Here is a 19712-nt window from a genome sequence, read left to right on the forward strand (position 1 = left end):
CAAAAAGCAACAAGGGCCTGATTCCAGGAAGCAGAAACCTTCCGGTATCATCTGGCGATCGACCGCGCCCTGCAGTCGCTGCACTCGCGCGGCCTCTTCCTCCCTCCATTTCGTAATTCCCTCAGTTGTTTTCTTTTCTTTCTTTCTTTTTCCCTCAGTTAATGGCTAATGGGGAGCTGCTCTTTGTTTCCTTTCGCGCCCCCGTGTCACATCAAGGGCAAAAAAATTTTAACGAGCCGTTCGGATGCGCTGCGTGGCTGTGTCGCGCAGTGTCAACAGACCGAGCGGGGAAGAGGAAGACCGTGATGTGTGCACTGGAGGGGGGGAGAAGTAATATTTTTAAAAAACACAGGTCCCCGTGTTTGCCTAGCGCTGGAAGCTTTGCATTTTCATTATGGACCTGTCAGATGGGGCCTGAGTGATGGTGGCTGATACGTACCGTGTCGGTGAGGCCTACGGGAAAGGGCGGATCTGAGCCTCAGGCTGAAGTCGGGCCTCCCTATCCCATTGCGGCTGCAGCAGGTGTAAGGCCACGTAAAGGGTGCTGTTGTGTGTGTAGCGCAGTAATCCCCAAAGTGTCCACGTTCATCCTCACTCTCTACTGCACATGCATTCGTCCTGACAGATGGGCTATGCTGGTTACTGCGTTTATCAAAATATTGCACGCAAACAGATTCTCCGTGAGAATATTTCTATTTCAGAGTCACCCGCTGCAGCAGTGAAATGACATGTCGTCGCTCAGCATTTCTGGAGAGCCGACTGTAGAAGGAGAAGGGTAGAAGGGGTTCAGAATGCCGTCCATGTCAATAGACCAGTTTGGTGGCCTCATGTTCTACAGAGAACACAACACCCAGGTTGTAGTCATCAGGTGAACTCCCATTTTAACTATATGCTTACCTCACACTTCCAAAGTGACTCTGCGTCATTAACCACAGAAATGTTAATAGTGTTGCAGGCTATTCGCATTGAGGTGAGCTGGTGTTGTACTCTCAGCTTGCGGTGGTTCTGAAAAAAAAAGCAGGCTTCTGTGTCCCAGTGCATTGTGGGATTTGAAGTTCATCTGTGTAAGAGGCAGCAGCTGCTGCAGGAGCCCCTCCCTGTCCTCCTCTTTAATTTTTTTAAAATCAAACTTAGTGGTTCCCTCAGCAGTGAACTGCACTAGCAATGCTCCACCACTAGGTGGTGCAAATACCCGTCAAAGCCATCACGAGGTGGTCAGAAGTGGCGTTAAATGATTCCCCTTCAGGCCCAGTTTAATTTCCTGCCGGTTATTCCGCTGATAAATTCACCAGGAGCGCTGGGAAGGGATCGGGGCCTCTCTCTCCGAACGAGAGCAGGTGAGGAGCACGGTCGGAGGATCGGGTCTCTGCCCGGGGGGCCAAGCCGTTTAATTAAGGCAGTCGCAGTGTTTTGGGGGGGGGGGGTCCGGTCCCAGCGCTCCAGGCTGGCTGGGCAGGCAAGGTGAGAATGAAAGTCTGATTGAAAGTGTGCCTCTCTCTCTCAGCGGGGGAATACGGGGAGCGCGGCTGAGGCGAACCTATCAGAACAGAGTTTATTTAAATCTCATTTTACTCTTCGCTGGGTATGAGAGGGTAGTGATGGGTTACAGAACCGTCCTCCTATCTCCTGGAATTTGTAGATGTGCATATGGTTGAGCTGAAAATGTGTTTTTTTTTTTCTTTTCCTTCTTCTTGCTTTGTTTCGTTTTCCAATTCAGGCGTTTTGATTGAAACACAAATCAGGTTTGGCCTTTTGAAAGCTTTCACGCGGCACGCTCAGAAAATTTAGCGTCGGTCTGAAGCCGGGAGACGGGCTCCAATTTAAAGGCCAGACAAAAAGGCTTTTGAGGGAAATGAAACATTCGGGTTTGGGACGTCGCTTTGATTAGAAAAGAGAAAACCTCCACAGATTTAATGGCTGAGCGAGAATTAAAACAAGGGGAGGGAGCACACATTTCAGGTTACCTTTTAGCTTCTGCAGCCAAGGTTGTGAGCTGAGTACAACCGAGTATAATAGCCGTGGGTTTTTAAAATTTTTTAAACGAGTTTAAAGCACAAACGTTGACGTCAGTCGAACGCGTATTCGGCGTGGGGGGGGGGAAACATTAATTACACCTCGGGTCCAGAGACGGACCTCGAAGACACGGCACGTTCGCCGTGTATATATATATATATCCTGTCACCCTCGTCCGGCCTGGTCCGGGGATGAGCGGGGCACCCGCGGGTCGCGGTGGACGTCCCAAAAAAAAAGTGTGACGTTCGCCGCTTGGCAGTGATTAATCGCGCGGCGGGGCCAAACAAGAGCGTTTAATTAAAACCCCGAGATAATGCCAGTATAATGTCACAGAGATGCGTATCTGCCCCTCTCTGCCGCCCCCCACCAACCCCACCCACACCCCCCTTTTGATTAATCGCGCCGCGCCATTGGCTGACGCGCGATGCCGTACGTGATAAAGCTGCCAGGTACTCCGGCGGCTGCCGCCCAGCACAGTGAGGGAATGGCGTCTCTCGCTAAGGGGGGGGGGGCGAGCTGTCCTGCGCCTGATGTTCGACCTGACCACACCGGCGGTTTGAAGGATCTCTGTCTCCGCCCCCTCTTCAGTGTTGGGCGGCAGTGTAGTATAATGGGTAAGGAGCTGGTCTTGTGACCTAAAGGTCACCGGTTCGATTCCCCGGTAGGACACTGCTGCTGTACCCTTGAGCAAAGGTACTTAACCTGCATTGCTTCAGTATATATCCAGCTGTATAACTGGATACAATGTTAATGCTGTGTAAAACGTTGTGTAAGTCGCTCTGGATATGAGCGTCTGCTAAATGCCTTTAATGTAATGAAGTCAATCTGCTTCTAGCTTCAGTGTTGTCTGCTTCTGGTTTTAGCGCAGTCTGCTTCAGTGCATTCACATCATTCTCGTTGAAGGCTATAGCAGTTGGTACATTCAGTCTGATCGGGTTTGAATCTCAAAGAAACGCCTCTCCTGCTTTTAACTGTCAAGTAATGAAGAGCTGAAGTCTTTGAAAGCATTTTTTTTTTTTTTGCTTGATTGTTCTCATGTCACTGTTTAAACAAAAGTCGGTTAGAAGTGCTGCTAAAGCTTCGCTGAACGGTGCTGTGGGAGAGGAGGCTGCATCCAGCGAGCGGCGCTTCTGTCAGCCTCTGAGCACCTGCTACAGCGCAGAGCATCTGCGCTCCTTCCCCATTGCTCACTGTCAGCCCCCGAAATAGAACAGTGCCCTTCCAGCGCACCTTCACTCTCGCATCTCTCTCTCTCTCTCTCTCCCGCCTTCCAGGGTACCATCACAGCCTCCCGTCCTCCCCGTACGCCTCCGGGCCGGAAGGTCAAAGGTCACCTCCCTCGGGCACCCTGTCTTCGGAGTTCCTCAATCACAGCGGCTCGACGAAGATCCTCCTGCTCATCTGCAACGCGGTGGGGGTGGGGCAGCAGGCTGTCAGGTAACTGCGGGGGGAGCGGATAATAATCTGCATGTGTCAAGTGTCACGGGGCTCTGTCTTCACAGGTTTTTTTTTTTTAACGATAAGGGTAAAAATTGGCTGTCCACGCCATCTGTGAATGTTATGGCTACAACAGAGAAATAAACCCATAGAGTAGTATGTGAAACACTCATAGGTGAGTTCTGTGAGGCACTCGGGAATATTTTTCTTAGGAAGTGTCAAATTTCAGTTTTTCTATCTATGGGTGTTTATTTTCTACTTGTTCTTATTTAAACAGTGTGCTAATAAAAGCTGGGGAGGAAAGCTGTTTTAACCACATTATGGACCAGTGCTAAAAACTATAATATGCAGCATGCTGCACTGAATTTAAGATAATTGGAAAGGTACTTGAAAGAAGAGTACAAGCTTTGACAATAACGATGAATGCAATGTTGCAAGTTTTTCATTTGAGTTTTCAAAACAACCCCCCTTAGTCACAGAGGGGCACTTTTCAGCTGACGATGGCATTTAGCAAAAATGCAAAGCAGGGAGATGACTTCGTGAGTGCCAGAAATCTTTGTTTTTTAAAGTTTGAAACGCTCCTTCAGCAACCTAGGCACATATCCACATCTTATCCAAGTGTCATTTTTGGTTTTTAGAAAATAAAGTGCATAGTATGAGGCATATTTTGGCCCTATTTATAAGATTTTATAAAAACAGCCATTTTTAAGGAGCCGTTTGTAATGTATAAACAGCGGATTTCCAAGTCACCAAAACAAAAACATGTCTAATTACCAGCATGTTAATTATTGAAATTTTCAATGTGGACAGTACAGCTATAAATAACTATGTTACGCTGCAATGTTCTACTTCAGCACTATTGTTCTACATCAGCACTTCTACCAGCAGAAATCAGAAATGCAGAAAGCATTGCTGGATACTAACAGAAGCATTACGACTCGAAATATTGTTTGTTTCTTGTCATTTCTTAAAATATAAATCTGTACTTTGTTCTTGGGTACAGTTACACTGTCCCTCTGGGGCTCGGTGTTCTTTTACCAACTCTTCACACTGATGCCTAATATTGTGCTCGTCTTTCATGTTTTAAAACATTGCCGAAAAGTAACACGTCTATGAAGAATTTTATGTACTGTAACTAAATTAAGTTTTTTCATGTACTTATTGAAGATCCTCTTAGAATTCCTCTGTGACCAACGTGAGGTGTAACGCCCCCACACTCCACACACTTCAAGTGAACACCGCCTCACTGATGCTAGACAGCACAAATAGAGGCTGGGGAAACACAATGTGCTCTCGGATTTTCCGTAACATTTCAGCCCGTATAAATCTCTCACGCACCGTTAAGGAAGGTTCTCACTCGTGCGAGCGGCTCAAATCGACTCTCTTTGCTTCAGAGGTTTGACATTTCTCGAGGTTCGGCTGGTAATCGGTTTAAAACGTCCTTGTTTGTAGCCCCGGAGTGATCAATACTCAGGTTTGAAGTTAAAAGCAATAGAATTTGCTCGCCGTGTATTTTGCGGCCAGTAGATTTTGACGTGCTTTTGCGCGGCAGCGAAATACATAAACCTCCGTTTCCCAATCGCTCTAATTTCAATTTGCAATTGAGCCGTGTAAAGGAACGGCCACTGTAATATTCATATTTCCACCGCAGACAATACCCCGGTGATTCTCTCTCAGTCTCTCAGAATTGCCGGGCCAGGGCCCGGGCTGAATGAATCTTGATGGCTGATTGAAGAAGCCGTGCGTCCGCGTTACAAATCCCGGGATCTGTCTCTCTCCGGGGGAGGCGTGCGGAATTTCAATTGAAATGGATGTGAAAAGACTTTAATCTCCGTCTCATTTCTCCTCCATTTCTCATCCTCGGCCCACGAGGAGAGGCAGCGCGAGGGGCAATGACTGGAGCTGTGGGCCGTATTTGTGCCGGCCTGAATGTGAAATGAGTTGGTTTCAAGAAGCTCGCGAGTGTGCAGCGCAGAGAGATATAAGTACACACCACGGGAATCTGGGTTTATCAGACGTTTTTCAGATTTGTCCATCACATAGATTTTTTTTTTTTTTTTTACAAGGGTAAACATTTATTTATGAAGTGTAAAACGGGGCCGGTTGCCTCCATTAATAACTATTCAAACACAGTATTTGTATTCCAAAACTAGATTATGTAGTGCAAAGGTAGGCTACAAATCGGAGAATGCCGTTCTCGGTGAAATATCACTGAAATTTTTTTAAAGACATTTGTTAAACGTGTAGTGTGTGCTGCAAACGGGTGTCATTTTATGTGATTGTTTGAGGGGTAAATTAAGAAAGCACTATTTTAGTTTGATGAGCAGGCATGATAAAGGGTAACTGTTGTGCGGGTAAAGCACGTGCACTTGAACCCAGATGCAGAGACAGACTAAGACAAGTTGAATTAAGTGTGAGCTCTCTTCACTGTACCTCTGCATAGTGGCCATTTTTGTCATCTAGCTGAAAATTATATTTTAACAAAAACGATTGAAAAAGCATCAACAAATTCTACTGTATAGGTATCTTGGATCTGTCTATTTAAAAAAATTAGCATCTGCAGTTTTCAAAAGGCGTAAGCAAAAGACAAAGGCAGTACATTTTTACCAGTGAGTTAATTTACCCATTATAATGAGCAGTTAATACTTGCCAGCACAGCTGTATTGATTAGACTTTGAATGGACGATGGGGTGGGTCCCACCTAGTTCGAGTTGTTTGAACCAAAACTGAAATCAGTGAAATTTAATCTAGAGAAAGATTAACTCGGTTTGTGAAATGGGCGTCAGCTCTGCACTTACGAGGAAGTTCTCTTTACCTTAATGTTTTTTAAATGTTCATGTAAAAATGTGTACGGTTATGTAATATGCAGTTAGACACCATGGCTATCACGTGGCTCAGTGCTGGAGTGCCTCTGTGGCAGACTGACATAGGCGAACCCTGTCCAAAGCCTGCAGTTAATGTGGCTCTCAGTCTTACCTGTACAGAGAGCTGCTATGGAGCACAGAGGGATTTTCAGCTGCTTGCCTCTTTTCAGAAAGCTGGCGGAGTCTTAGATGTTTCATTTGCGCAGGTAAGCTCCAAAAGTCCCTCAGAGACAGAGCAAATACAAATCTGTTCCAAACACCGGTTCTCAAGACTTTGTCTTTGTGCAGAACAAAAAATTAAATAAAAATCGGACGAGATCCTAAAGCAGGTAGCTGGGAATGAAGACCCCAGTTACTGTTCTTTCAATATTTCACTTATTCATTCATGATCTTATCATCTTTGTTTCATTTCACAGGATAGTGTGCCTAAGGAATGTGAAGTCCGGTTTGCAGTCCGGCCTTTTGAATCGTTTTTATCTCGACCCTGCGGTGGGAGGGTGTGGGAGAAGTTCAGACACAATCCACAGTGCTGTTACCTCTCTGGTGGATTTAACTCCATACGCCTGCATGTTAGGTCACGCACTGACATCGCTTCTCTCTCTCTCTCCGAATCTCTGAATCTCTAAAATAAAAATAGTAACGTTTCCTGGCGAGAATCCAAATAAAACGATGTAGGGTTGAAGTTGTTCTGGGTTTGCCTGATATTGGGGTCAGGAGGAGACCCCAGGAGGCGCACTGCCCCCCTTGGTCTTGCGGTGTGGGGCAGGACGAGCCAGTCCCTGTCATTAGCACATACCGGTCAGCCAGTCTACGCCCTTTTCTGTCTCCTCACCCCGGTCCCATAAGCCCCTCTTTTAATGTCAGGATGGCATTTGTGTACCTGCGGTAGGCTGCGTTTTCCTGGTGGGGGGGGGTCGTCTGCTTTGTGTACCCCCGCCTGAATGGCCTTGTATCAGCTGTCATATGCCGCTGCCTGTCCTGAATTCCAGCTTCAGGGGAAGTCTTTTCTCTCATCTTCTGTGAAGAAGAAGGGAAGAGGTTGTGGTCAGAGACTCGCTGGCTCGTCTGAAAGATTAGGCAAAAATCGTCTGTGTGTGTGTGTTTTTTTTTTTAAATATCAGATTGGGCGTGGGTGTGTGTGTGTGTGTGTGTCTGTGTTTTTTTTTTTAAATATCAGATTGGGCGTGTGTGTGTGTGTGTGAATCCTGTGACGAGGGCCTCGCGTTGCTGTGACGGCTCCTGTAACGGCTTGAGAATGCGTTTTCCGTTGCCGTGGCTACGTTGTAAAGGCCTTGGTGGAACTGCCTGTTCTCACCGCGGCTCGCTCTTCCAGCATTTTCCAGCCCTGCTTCCTGTTTAGACGCGTCTTCGTGTGTCTTCCGTCTCCCGTACAAAGTGCTGATTTCCTTTTCCTGTCAAAAAAAAAAAAAAAGGCTCAGCCCATTGCAGTACCCAGTCCTGTAATTCCACTCTTTTTTTATAGGGTCTTAGGCTTTGATCTATAAACACTGACTGACAGGCTGACAACTTGCAACAGGGCAGGGATTTTGTCGAGAAAAAAAAAAATTGTTTTGGGTACGGCAGTGAAAAGTGTGGATAATTATTGAGAAATAACAGGTTTAAGAAAAAACTGCAAAAAGATGGATTTTGTTGTTCATCCCAGTTAATGGGATGCGTGTTTTGGGGAGAGAGAACAGTAAGAGCCTCGCTGTTCGGTGTGTCAGAAGTACACGCAAGGCCTGAAAATCCGTGCGACAGCCGTCCCTCCCGAAACGTTGGCAGTCCGCTGGAACGTTGGCATTCCACCCACGCCCCCCCCCGGGGTGTTGGTGGTTAGTTCCGGCCCCTCCCTGACTGCTCATCTCCGCTCCAGCAGACCGGGACGCAACCCCCCCGTCACAGGTCTGCCGCGTTTGAGACGCCCGTCCCGCACGCGGGCCACACCTGCTTCCACGGTGATGTCCAAATCCATAGCGTACCAAAACAAACCCCGCGGCCGCAAGGCTGATCGACATGGAGCCACGACACAGTCACTTTTTAACCTATCAGAGATCAGCGTTCAGTGCTCACCGAATTACCAAAGTCAAGAAAACTCTTGTTTCTGCCCCACTAATCGACGTAAATATCAACTTCCATGACTGTCGTTGATTAGATGTCAAAATGTTTGGAGGGAACAAGCAGCTCAGAGGAAAAGATATAGGATATAGGTGTCAGATATAGAATATTATGAGTTTTAGGACTGGGAGAGTGGATATGAGATGTAGGATATTGCAAGTTTTGAGACTGGGAGAGTGGATATAGGATACTGTGAGTTATAAGACTTGGAGAGTGGATGTGAGATATTGTATATTATGAGTTGTGAGACTGTTTTAAGACAGAAAGTTAGAGAGAGGACTAACTTTCTGAAACAGCAAGATTTAATGTCACTACCTGGAACTCCACTGCATTCTCATAAGGGGATAAGTTGGTTAATATTGAGCCATTTGTTTTTTCCATCGTTTTTGCCTGCTGCCGGTGTTTTATCTAACAAACAAATGGATCCTGAATTATAATTGGGGCTCCAGTTTTAGGACAGAAATTTTGTTGACAGGATGTGGGTAATTTGCAATAAGTGACGAGAATGTACAAGCTTAATGCAAAACAAAAAAAAGGTTGGAAGGTGACATTGGTCTATTTTATGGGGGTATTGGGGGATATTTGGTGGAAAAAGGTTTGTGTGCCCACAAACAGGTCCTGGTTCTGCCTCTTGGAGCGAACGATTCGCACATTTCAAAAGATTTCTCGTGTGGAGCGTGTGTCTTCTACTGTAAGTGCTACACATCTGACTCGATGACCAGCTGCGCTTTTTGCTGTCAGTGTAAAGTGCAGTGCGCCGGGTGCAGTAGTGTGTGACGTGCTATCACTGCACCGTTTGCTTGAGCAGAGCAGACCGAGTTAAGAATGGCGCCTCTCCCACCCAGGAGCATCGCTTTGTGTCTTTGTGACTTTTTTGTTCCTGATGACAAACTCGCCCTTGTCAGACCTTTCTGTCATCTCCTCACAATGGTCATTTTCTGCTTGCCTACATGGGTATTGTGAACATAAATGGGCCAATTGTGCTCAAGTTCTGACCTGGCTGAAAAAACTCAGGTTTACAACGAGAAACCCAGCCAAAACCTTCTCAGTACATTCATATGACTGTAAATGTGATTTGTTACTGAGCAAGAACTTCTTATATTGCAGTGGCATTATCGACAGGCAAGGTAGTTTCTTGTCTGTTGTTTGTTTTGCTGACGGTTTGAGTACTTTATGTTCTTTTCCCCACTCATATCGTGTTCTCGTAGTCAGAATTTTTGCAAGAAATCTTATTACAGTCTATAATACTTCCGTTGGATTATATGAGTAAGTGTCGGAACGGCAGGCCAATGACATTTGTAATTAAGTAAGAGAACCGCGCTGGTAATTAGACTCCATGTTTTCCACCACCCCCCAATAACTTAATACAAAATTTTCCCCTTGAGTAAATACCAATATAATCTAGTTTACAGAAGAAAATGATTGTGTCGTATCGATTTAGATGAGAATTACAAGGCCCTCTCCCCTGTGTTTAAAAATTTTTTTTTTTATCCTGGCTCATCACTTAATGAAAAAGCACATGTTGAACATCTCACAGATTAATCAGAAGAGAGAAAAAAAAACGTACGGAGGAGAGTTGTTGCTAAGATTCCTGCCGTCCCTAAGGAAGCCTCAGAATTGGATTAAAATAGACCGGGGAAAGACAGTGGGGGCATCGCCTGATGTTTTATTCATGGCGTGATGGACAGCGTGGGGGGGGTGAGGCATGTACCAGGCGGAGGTAGCACAGTGGGTAAGGAACTGGCTTTAACAGAAAGGTCGCAGTTCGATTCCGGAGGACACTGCTGTACCTGAGCAAGGTTCTTAACCGCATTGCTTCAGTATAATCAGCTGTATAATGGATAAATGTAAAATGCTATGTAAAGTTGTAGTCCCTGGATAAGACGTGCTAATCCGTAATGTAATGTAATGTAATGTAATGTAAAGGACGACAGACTTCTGGAGACGCCACGCAGGAAACAGCCGCTATAGAGACAGGATGGGAGGGTTTTAATGGAGGGAAGGGGACAGAATGCTTCTCCTGTTAGCACAGAGAGCATGCTGTGGGCACAGTGACATTGTTAGCATCGGCAGGGACGTTAGGCACATTGTTCATATGTGGAAGGTCAAATGTGCTCACGTTCACGCCAAGCTGTCCAGGCACCTATGCCCAAGAACTTTATGAGGAAGGTGTTTCATGTTGTGATGCTCGTAAGACACATCCACACACACACACACACACACACACACAGAAAAGCAGCGGTTGAAATGTTCATAAGCGCCTGTTGCAAAATCTAAGAGGTGAACTGAGGCCACAAGTGGATGCCATTTTTGAGTTCTGTCACATTCAGTGTTTAAATGACAAAAAAGAACAAAGAACACAGAAAACATTTCTATGATTAGTGACTGTTTATAAAATATGAACAAGACTCTAAAAAATCTGTGGGGATCTCTGTGAATATGTGAGAGGATTCGCCTCCATTTGCCGTTGTTTCTGATGGGCGTCCATTTCAACTTTCCAGAAACGCCAAAATTCACGCGGCAGCCCAGGCTGAACCTTTCCTAGTTTTTAATGTTCTGCTTTGTTGCTGCTCGCAGTTCCTTGTTGGGCTCAGTGTTTATGTTTCTTACATTTTGTTTCACATCGCTGGCCATGACCGTACCCCTTTCGCCTCTGACCTGAGATCTGTGTTCTTCCTGCCAAATGCTTCAATGTCAGAAATGAACTCACAGCTGAGCAATGCAATGCTGGCAAAGACAATTCAAAAATCAATACTGACAAAACCATACTAAGATAAGTCTGTTCTTACGTTAAGATACCCAGAGATACCCTATATTTCACTGCCTAGTGCTTTTATTTTACTGCAGTAGCGTCTGTCAGTGATTACCTCCGCCGTCTGGATATCACATTTGAACTCAGCTAACCTAAGATCTGTTTGCTTTAAACGTTTGTATTTTATTTTATTTTATTTTTTTGCCACTGCTGTAAATCGCAGACTCCCTCCGCGCCCCTCCCCCTCACAGGCCCTCTGCTCTCCCCCCCCCCGTAGGTTTGGACCCCCCTTCCTCATGCGTGAAGACAGGACCATCTCCTGGGACCAGCTGCAGCAGAGCATCCTCAGCAAGCTGTACTACCTAATGGTCAACAGCACACAGACACAGGTGAGCTTCAGCTAGCTGTACCACCAGCACACAGACACAGGTGAGCTTCAGCTAGCTGTACCACCAGCACACAGACACAGGTGAGCTTCAGCTAGCTGTACCACCAGCACACAGACACAGGTGAGCTTCAGCTAGCTGTACCACCAGCACACAGACACAGGTGAGCTTCAGCTAGCTGTACTACCTGATGACTACCAGCACACAGACAGTGAGCTTCAGCTAGTGTACTACCTGTGATACCAGACACACAGACACAGGTGAGCTTTCCGCTAGCTGTACCACCAGACACAGACAAGGTGCAGCTTCAACGCTATCTTACCACCCGACACAGACACAGGTGAGCTTCAGCTAGCATGTAACCACCAGAGACACTGACACAGTAAGCTTCGCTAGTTTTCAAAAGTCAATTGACAACAAAAAGAGGTAACTTAGTAGCTGTACTACCAGCACACCAGACACCAGCGCTGACTTCAGCAGCTTGTACTACCTGATTGACCACCAGCAAACAGACACCTGAGCTTCAGCTCAGCGTACTCCTAGACACCAGCACACAGTCACAGATGAGCCAGCTAGCTTAGCTACTGTACCACCAGCACACAGACACAGATGAGCTTCAGCTAGCTGTACACCTGATGACTACCAGACACAGGTGAGCTTCAGCTAGCTGTACTACCTGTGACTACCAGCACACAGACACAGGTGAGCTTCAGCTAGCTGTACTACCTGTGACTACCAGCACACAGACACAGGTGAGCTTCAGCTAGCTGTACCACCAGCACACAGACACAGGTGAGCTTCAGCTAGCTGTACCACCAGCACACAGACACAGGTGAGCTTCAGCTAGCTGTACCACCAGCACACAGACACAGGTGAGCTTCAGCTAGCTGTACTACCAGCACACAGACACAGGTAAGCTTCAGCTAGCTGTACTACCAGCACACCAGACACAGGTGAGCTTCAGCTAGCTTACTAGCTGATGACCACCAGCACACAGACACAGGTAAGCTTCAGCTAGCTGTACTACCAGCACACCAGACACAGGTGAGCTTCAGCTAGCTGTACTACCTGATGACCACCAGCACACAGACACAGATGAGCTTCAGCTAGCTGTACTACCTGATGACCACCAGCACACAGACACAGGTGAGCTTCAGCTAGCTGTACTACCTGATGACTACCAGCACACAGACACAGGTGAGCTTCAGCTAGCTGTACTACCTGATGACTACCAGCACACAGACGCAGGTGAGCTTCAGCTAGCTGTACTACCTGATGACCACCAGCACACAGACACAGGTGAGCTTCAGCTAGCTGTACTACCTGATGATTACCAGCACACAGACACACATGAGCTTCCAGCACACAGACACAGGTGAGCCACACAGACCAGGCCTGCGCTTGGGACGGGACAGCAAGGCGTACTCAGGCACGCCCTCCAGGCCCACCGGCCACCTTCCCCCCGTTCCTTTAAGAAGAAGGTGCACAGCGCACGCTGTTTAGTGTTTAACATCGTCTTCACTGTCACCTTCCCTTCAGAGCGCTTTCGTCCCGTCGCTGTACCCAAACAAAGCCTCCTGTTTAAAGGCAGCCAGCTGTGAGCTCTCTCAGACGAATCAATTATTTGCCTTAACGACAGCGCACTCCCAGTGTCTGTGTACCCTGATTAATTGCACGCTACGCTCAACTGCAATCAAGTGGCAGAAGTACATTACAGCCGGGCTCAGGCAGAACTACAGTCGTCGCTGTTGTGGATTTTATCGACTCGGGTTGTTTTGAATGTTGTCGGAGCGTTAGAGCTACGAGAGAATATCAAAGTCGCGTACGCCCTGGGTAAAAAAAACCAGGACAGATTCATTAAGCTTGTGATGGGCCTCTTTGAAAGACAGAGAAGTGGAGCGAGACTGTGAGAGACGGAGAGAGACACAGAGCTCCTGCAGACAGAGTGAGAGGATTAGACATGCTGTTAGTCAGTGTGATGTCGGCATAGATCATTAAGTAAAACTCAGCAATCTGTCTGGATCAGAAGGGACAGGGAGGGACATCTCCGACAGTCTGATGATTACAAATTAATGCCATACGTCAGCTTATCACTCAATCGACGAGCAGTCGATGAATCAGATTTTTTTTTTTAATTTTCGGCCGAGGAATTTTCTGGAGACTCTTTTTTCTCCCGTCAAAGGAGATGATATTTAGACAGCAGCGCCGTTTTAAACCAACGTGACAGCAATTAGAACTGACGCAAACGCACTTACCGTGCGGCGCTGAGCTGAAGGGTTCAGAAAATGCTTTTGACTGGTTTGATTCATTCTGTCTGCGGGGGCAGTCGAGCTCATCCTAGATTCTGCCGGGGACAGCTGGATACTGCGTCCGGGGTTTTTTTGACGAACCCGGGGTGCGCTCGTCTGTTTTCGCGGGCGCTCTTGGGCTCGCGAGTCGCGCCGGTTGCGCGCGGAGCTAGTTAGCCAGCTGCAGCTGAAATAGCACGCGTCGCGGGTTTAGTATTCTGCCCGTTGTGTTCGCACAGACGTCTGTGGCTGCTTGTCAGGTTAGCTGGCGAACGGCACATATAAATTCAGCGCAGCGGGGAGGGGAGACTGAATCCTATTTCCCATGCCATTGATGTGAAATGGCCACGACTCAGAAATTCATCTGTTTTACATTTTAATTAACAGGGGGGGGGGCACTTTATTGAAGCAAACAGCACATTACCGTCCTGGTGATAATATGGCACTTATGACACCATGTAATTAAAAAATATGAAGGATTGATACCTCCTTGCCTCAGCTCGGAAACGAGAGCGCGGTGATTTATCTGATGCGCTCGGAGTGAAACGGTTTGATTGGGGTGGGAAAAACAGAGAACCGATAAAAAGTTAATTTTACTGGATGCAGTAGCTGTGACTGAAAGCGCATTATACCCCGTCTCTAAATAGACGGAATTAATACTGCAGACACCTCGCAGACCTGAGCGGTGCTCTCCCGTGAGAGCCCGGCGCGCGCGGTAATGATATGTGCAGGCGATCCATTACACCACTGAGCATTTTCATTAACGAACACAGACGCAGATATTTCAAGTTCGCAGCGTGTCGGCGGGATTATTAAGTTTTTGGGGGTTTTATCCGTATAAAAAAGCAGCTAAAAATGATTACACCCTCGCGGAAGCCAACAAACACTTTCTGCGAGACCCTCTCTGGAAGATTTACCGTACCCCAGTGGGCATTTTAATTCGGTCTTACAAGCAGAAGCAGACACTTGGGTGTTACTGCGATGTATCTGCGCAGTGATTTCCATTACCCACGTCCCGCCGGGTGTGAGTACGGTAAGCAGAAATAAATGTTTTCGGAGGGATGTATGGGATGGGGGTTTAAGTGAGGTCATCGAATACAAAACCCAAAACAAAGCCCTGTTCACAACACCAGCCTCCTCTAAGAGCCCTGTCCTCAGTGCACAGCACCTTTATCATCTGTGTGCTGAGGTCAGTGTCTCTCTCTCTCTCTCTCGCTCTCTCTCTCTCTCTCCATCTCTTTAGTGACTGTCCATTGCACCATCCAGTTCTTTTACAAGTTTAACAGATAGTAAATCCCCCCCCCCGCTTCTGCCCTTGCTCCGATGACATTGACGCACACTATCTTTACACATGTGGTGAGTGCGCTGTGTTTGCCTCAGTTTGTGACTCAACGCGTTAAAGTCATTCTGGAAGTGCTGGAGGAGGGGGGAGGCAACACTGTTTAAAATGCGAATCAAATTGTCCTTAATTGAAATTTGTACACATTCAATTAACTGGAAGGGCCAGGGGACTTCGGATTCTCTAATTGACAGCGGTGAATTTCCATCAGCCAGACATAACAACAGAGGGACACAATGCGTCACGGAGCCGGTGGAGGGGTGATAAGACTCCCAAGATGCCTTGCTGCGGTAATTAGCAGGTAGGCTGCGCTGAAGGGATAGCAGATGGATTTACCGCTGTGTGCCCCGCCCATTCTGACAGCTCGCCCAATGAGAGAAAGGGCCTGCCTTGAGACCGTGAACGTGGCAGAGTGAGCGAGAGACCCTGGGGTCGACGCAGCGCCAGATACGGTCTAGAGTACTGCTGGCGGAATGGCCAGCGTACAGGTAGACTGACCGCATGGCCCCCTGTCGTCACCGAACGTTCTTTAGTCCTTAGGTTGCGTAGTATGAGTGCAGGGGATACGTCCCCCTCAATATTTAGAACACGTGCGTTTGCCCCCCCCCGCCCCCCCAATAAAAACGGAATTTTGTGTTTTCCTTTACATAAATAAAGACATTTCCACCATAAATTGATGCAGAAAATGCATGAATTGGTGCATAAAAATTCACCAGAATGCAGGAAATGAAGTGTTTGACGCTCAAAATTTCCTGGGGGAGGACCCCTAGACCACCCGCTTAATGTGTCCAACCCCAATGTTCAAACGAAACCTACACCACCGTGTGACCGTGAGATGGAAAGGGTTGTCCATGGTTACGGGCGCAGGTGAGTGTGACAGGGCGTTGCTGGGGAGCGTGGTGCAGGCCGCTCCAGTGCTGAGCCGCCTCCCGGCTCTGTGCACCACTGCCCCTGTGAGAGGGGTGAGGGAGGGAGGGGGAGGGGAAGGGGGGCGGGCGGGGGGGAGGGTGGTTAGCGGTTATCAGACAGCCTCTGACACCGTCCTGTTTAACGAGGCCTCATCCCGAGCAAACACTCAGGTGTGGTTCAGCGGCCGGTGAACAGACAGGCACTGATAAGCCACAGACAAAGCGGCTGACAGGGCACAGCTTTTTTTTAAACAAAAAAAAAACATTGTTTACTGTTCGCTGTCTGCACTACAGCCCCTCGGCGAGGCTCGGAGCTTCGTCCGTGATGTTCGGGCGTGGCGGCCTTCACGGGCTCGTTAATCATTCGGCAGTTGTCGATCTCCCACTGGCTCATGGGAAGTTTGCGAAGGGCTGAAGACTTCAGGTTCTATTCCCCGGTAGGACACTGCCGTTGTACCCTTGAGCGAGGTGCTTAACCTGCACTGCTTCAGTATATACCCAGTATATATAAATGCTGTGTAAAAAGTTGTGTAAGTCGCTCTGGATACGAGCGTCTGCTAAATGCCTGTAATGTAATGTACCTACAGGATGGATTCACCCATGGACTTATGTAGAAGTGGCTTTGAAATGTACAGTCGTTTACAGTGCATTTTTTGCCACGGATTAGCTACCCTAGCGCTCTCTCCAGCTAACGGTCCTAGCCACACTCAGTTGCTTTTGTCTTTCTTTTCTCCAGATATGATAAGTAACAAGTCATTTTGTTCTTTAAATTGTAATTTGTATTTTTAGGTCAGCATAAGTTAGGTCGGAATAATGTTCACTGCGTGAACTTATCTGTGTTCTTGGCTACGAATAACTGTACGAAATGAGTATTGTACCTTATCGAACCTGCGTTATGTAGCGCCAATGACCTTGATATGCACTTTTTGTACGTCGCTTTGGATAAAAGCGTCTGCCAAATAAATGTAATGTAATGTAATGTTCTGTCTGTGGAGGACAGAGGGCTGGCACTAGGCCCATCCCTCGAGACGTAGTGCCTGACTGCGCCCCCCGCACGTAGAGACAGAGGGGAAGTATGTCGTTTATTGTCTGGAGGAAATGTAATTAGGAGTGGTCTCGCCCCAAACCCTTTCATATATCTCCTCAGCATCTGGCCAGAGGTGTTTGGCAAGAGTGCCTCTGTCAGGGTGGCAGTTGGTGGCTGTGGAGGTCCTCCGTAAACAAGGTTAACAGAAGTAGTAATGTCGGACGGCGAAGAGATGAAATCGTCGTGGAGGGGACCCTGGCCTGATGGCGTCTGCGGACGTCTCCTCAGTCTCTGCTGCCGATCGTCTGTCTCGTCCAGTTCTACAGTAGTGGGACGGTTCCTGTTTTTTTCCCGCGTTAATCACCAAAAACAAGGAGGACGAGGCACATTTTAATTTTTCCAGGCCGTCGATTCTAATGATTTCCAACAGCGCGCGCGCGAGGCGCCAGAACGCTGGTGGTTTATCGCTAATGAGAAAGCAATGCGTCTTCATAACAAGATGTCTGCTTTGACCGCTCTAGCTCATTACAGCACTGCAGAGCCACTGCTTAGCTTCCCAGATGGGAGACAGACTGTTTTAAAATGTGCAGCTTTCCAACTGCAGATTTTAAGCCAAAAAAAAAAAAAATGTCATTGTAACGTTTAAGCTCATGCATGGATGGACCAGTTTACCTGTATGGCTACAATTATAATGCGATAATGTTTAAAAATGTGTTTCCCGCGACGTTCTTGGGTTCCAAAACGTGTATTTGAGGCGAAATGTGCTGACACGTTTCAGACACCGGGTGCTTTGTAAGTGAGAATGAGCAATAAACAGACATAAAGCTTCCTGCAGGGTGATCAAAAGCATGTGTGAGCCAAACGCCAACGCGGAGGGAAGACGGTGACTAGACTATGAGCGGCAGACAGCTTCACGCTTTCGTTTTTAGCGCCTCGCTCGCCGAGCCGCCGAACGTAAATGAATTCCGTGTTCGATCGCCTGCGTCGAAACCCGCTCGTCGTGACACGGAAAAAAAAACGAACGATGCTAACGTTGTGCTCGCTTCAGTTCCGGACACTGCTGCATCGGAGTCCGTGACACTGATTCACGCCCTGTGAGTCTATTCTCTCACCCCCCCACCCCCACCCCCTCCATTTTGTGCTTATTTATTGCTTTCGCTTACTGCTCTGAGGAAGGACTCCAAGACGCATTAGCAGCTTTCAGTTCATTGCACTTTTTTGGAGCGCAGGACGACAATTGTTTTTCCGTGATTCCTGGATCGCGCAGCCTTACAAATGTATGAATGTGACTGGCTGTGTTGCAGTATGTGTGTAATGTAAAGAGGCGGGTTTGACTGGAGCGTCAGGATCTGGTGTTTTGCCTGTGAACATATTGGCCCTTAACCTGGATTGTGACAAAAAAAAACACATTACAGCTGAGTACTTTAAATAGTGCAGTGAATTGGTTGCTGCTGTGGAACTGGTTATGCAGTGTACATACCTGTTCCACCACTGCAGTGTACCGCGCGTACTTGTGAGAGGCTAATTGGGATGATGGGCTGCTCGTAGCTGATCCTGAGGTCAGACTGGCTGTAGCCGGTGACATTTCCTCCTGTACTCACAGGTTCTGCTGTAGGAAAAGCTCTGCTGTTGTTGTACGATCAGCTCTTGCTCACAGGCAGCTGCTGTCATTTCCCAGCAAGGTGTGGCAGCCTGTGGTGTCTCAAGAGTGACAGAATGTCTGGGCCTGGATTGTCTGTGCCGGTGAGGTCAGAATGGCTGTGTGTGAGTGTGTTTGTGCGTGTGTGTGCGTGAGCGTGTGTATGTGTGTGTACGTGTTTGTGTGTGCGTGTGTTCGTGTGTGTTTGTGTGTGTGTGTTTGTGTGTGTGTGTGCACCTGTGCGTGTATGTGTGTGTGTGTGCGTGGGTGCTTATGTGTGTGTGTGTGTGCATGTGTTTGTGCGTGCGTGCTTGTGTGTGTGCGTGGGAGCTTATGTGTGTGTATGTGTATGCGCTTGGGTGCTTGTGTGTGTGTGTGCGTGTGTGCTTGTGTGTGTGTGTGTTTGGGGTCTGCAATGCGTCTGTCACTAACCCGGGCACTAAAACCTCTATAATCATTGCAGGCTTATGTAGCACACTCCAATGCCCAGTTAATGTAACCCTGCAGGGACTTGACCATGCTTGCGTGCTGTCTGAAGGGCTTACCTTCTGCACCCATCACTCACTCCTCTACCACGTGTGCCCTGTGTCTGTGTTCCTCTGTGTGAGCCTTCCCCTTGTGCCGTAAGCCTGTGCGCTGAGGGTACCCCCCTGCGTGCCCAGGTTTAGGATGCCAGGGTGGCTTGTGGACCTGCAGCGCCCCTGCACCTCAGTAGGGCGTTTTCGCGTTTTCGTATTGCCCGCCCTGACCTACCTGCAGGCACAGTCATCGCCCTAATCCTCGGCATCATATGGACAAGTTCGCTTTCTTCTTCACTCTTTTACTTGTTATAATGGGCATGGTGATCCCAAACATCAGAGCAGAGTTATTACATTACATTTTACAGTACAGGCATTTAGCAGACGCTCTTATCCAGAGCGACTTACACAACCTTTACATAGCAT

At 47.7% G+C, this 19712-nt stretch overlaps 1 protein-coding gene across 1 annotated transcript in view; it reads left to right on the top strand.

Annotated features, from left to right (window-relative positions):
* usp43a (ubiquitin specific peptidase 43a) overlaps window positions 1–19712 on the top strand; it is a 133218-nt gene that overhangs the window by 87611 nt on the left and 25895 nt on the right. Inside the window, exons 7-8 of the mRNA XM_064324135.1 lie at window positions 3288–3450; window positions 11459–11570. Coding sequence (XP_064180205.1) covers window positions 3288–3450; window positions 11459–11570 — 275 coding nt within the window. The remainder of the gene's footprint in view (window positions 1–3287; window positions 3451–11458; window positions 11571–19712) is intronic.

Source organism: Anguilla rostrata, chromosome 2, assembly GCF_018555375.3.
Source record: "Anguilla rostrata isolate EN2019 chromosome 2, ASM1855537v3, whole genome shotgun sequence".
Lineage (NCBI taxonomy): Eukaryota > Metazoa > Chordata > Actinopteri > Anguilliformes > Anguillidae > Anguilla > Anguilla rostrata.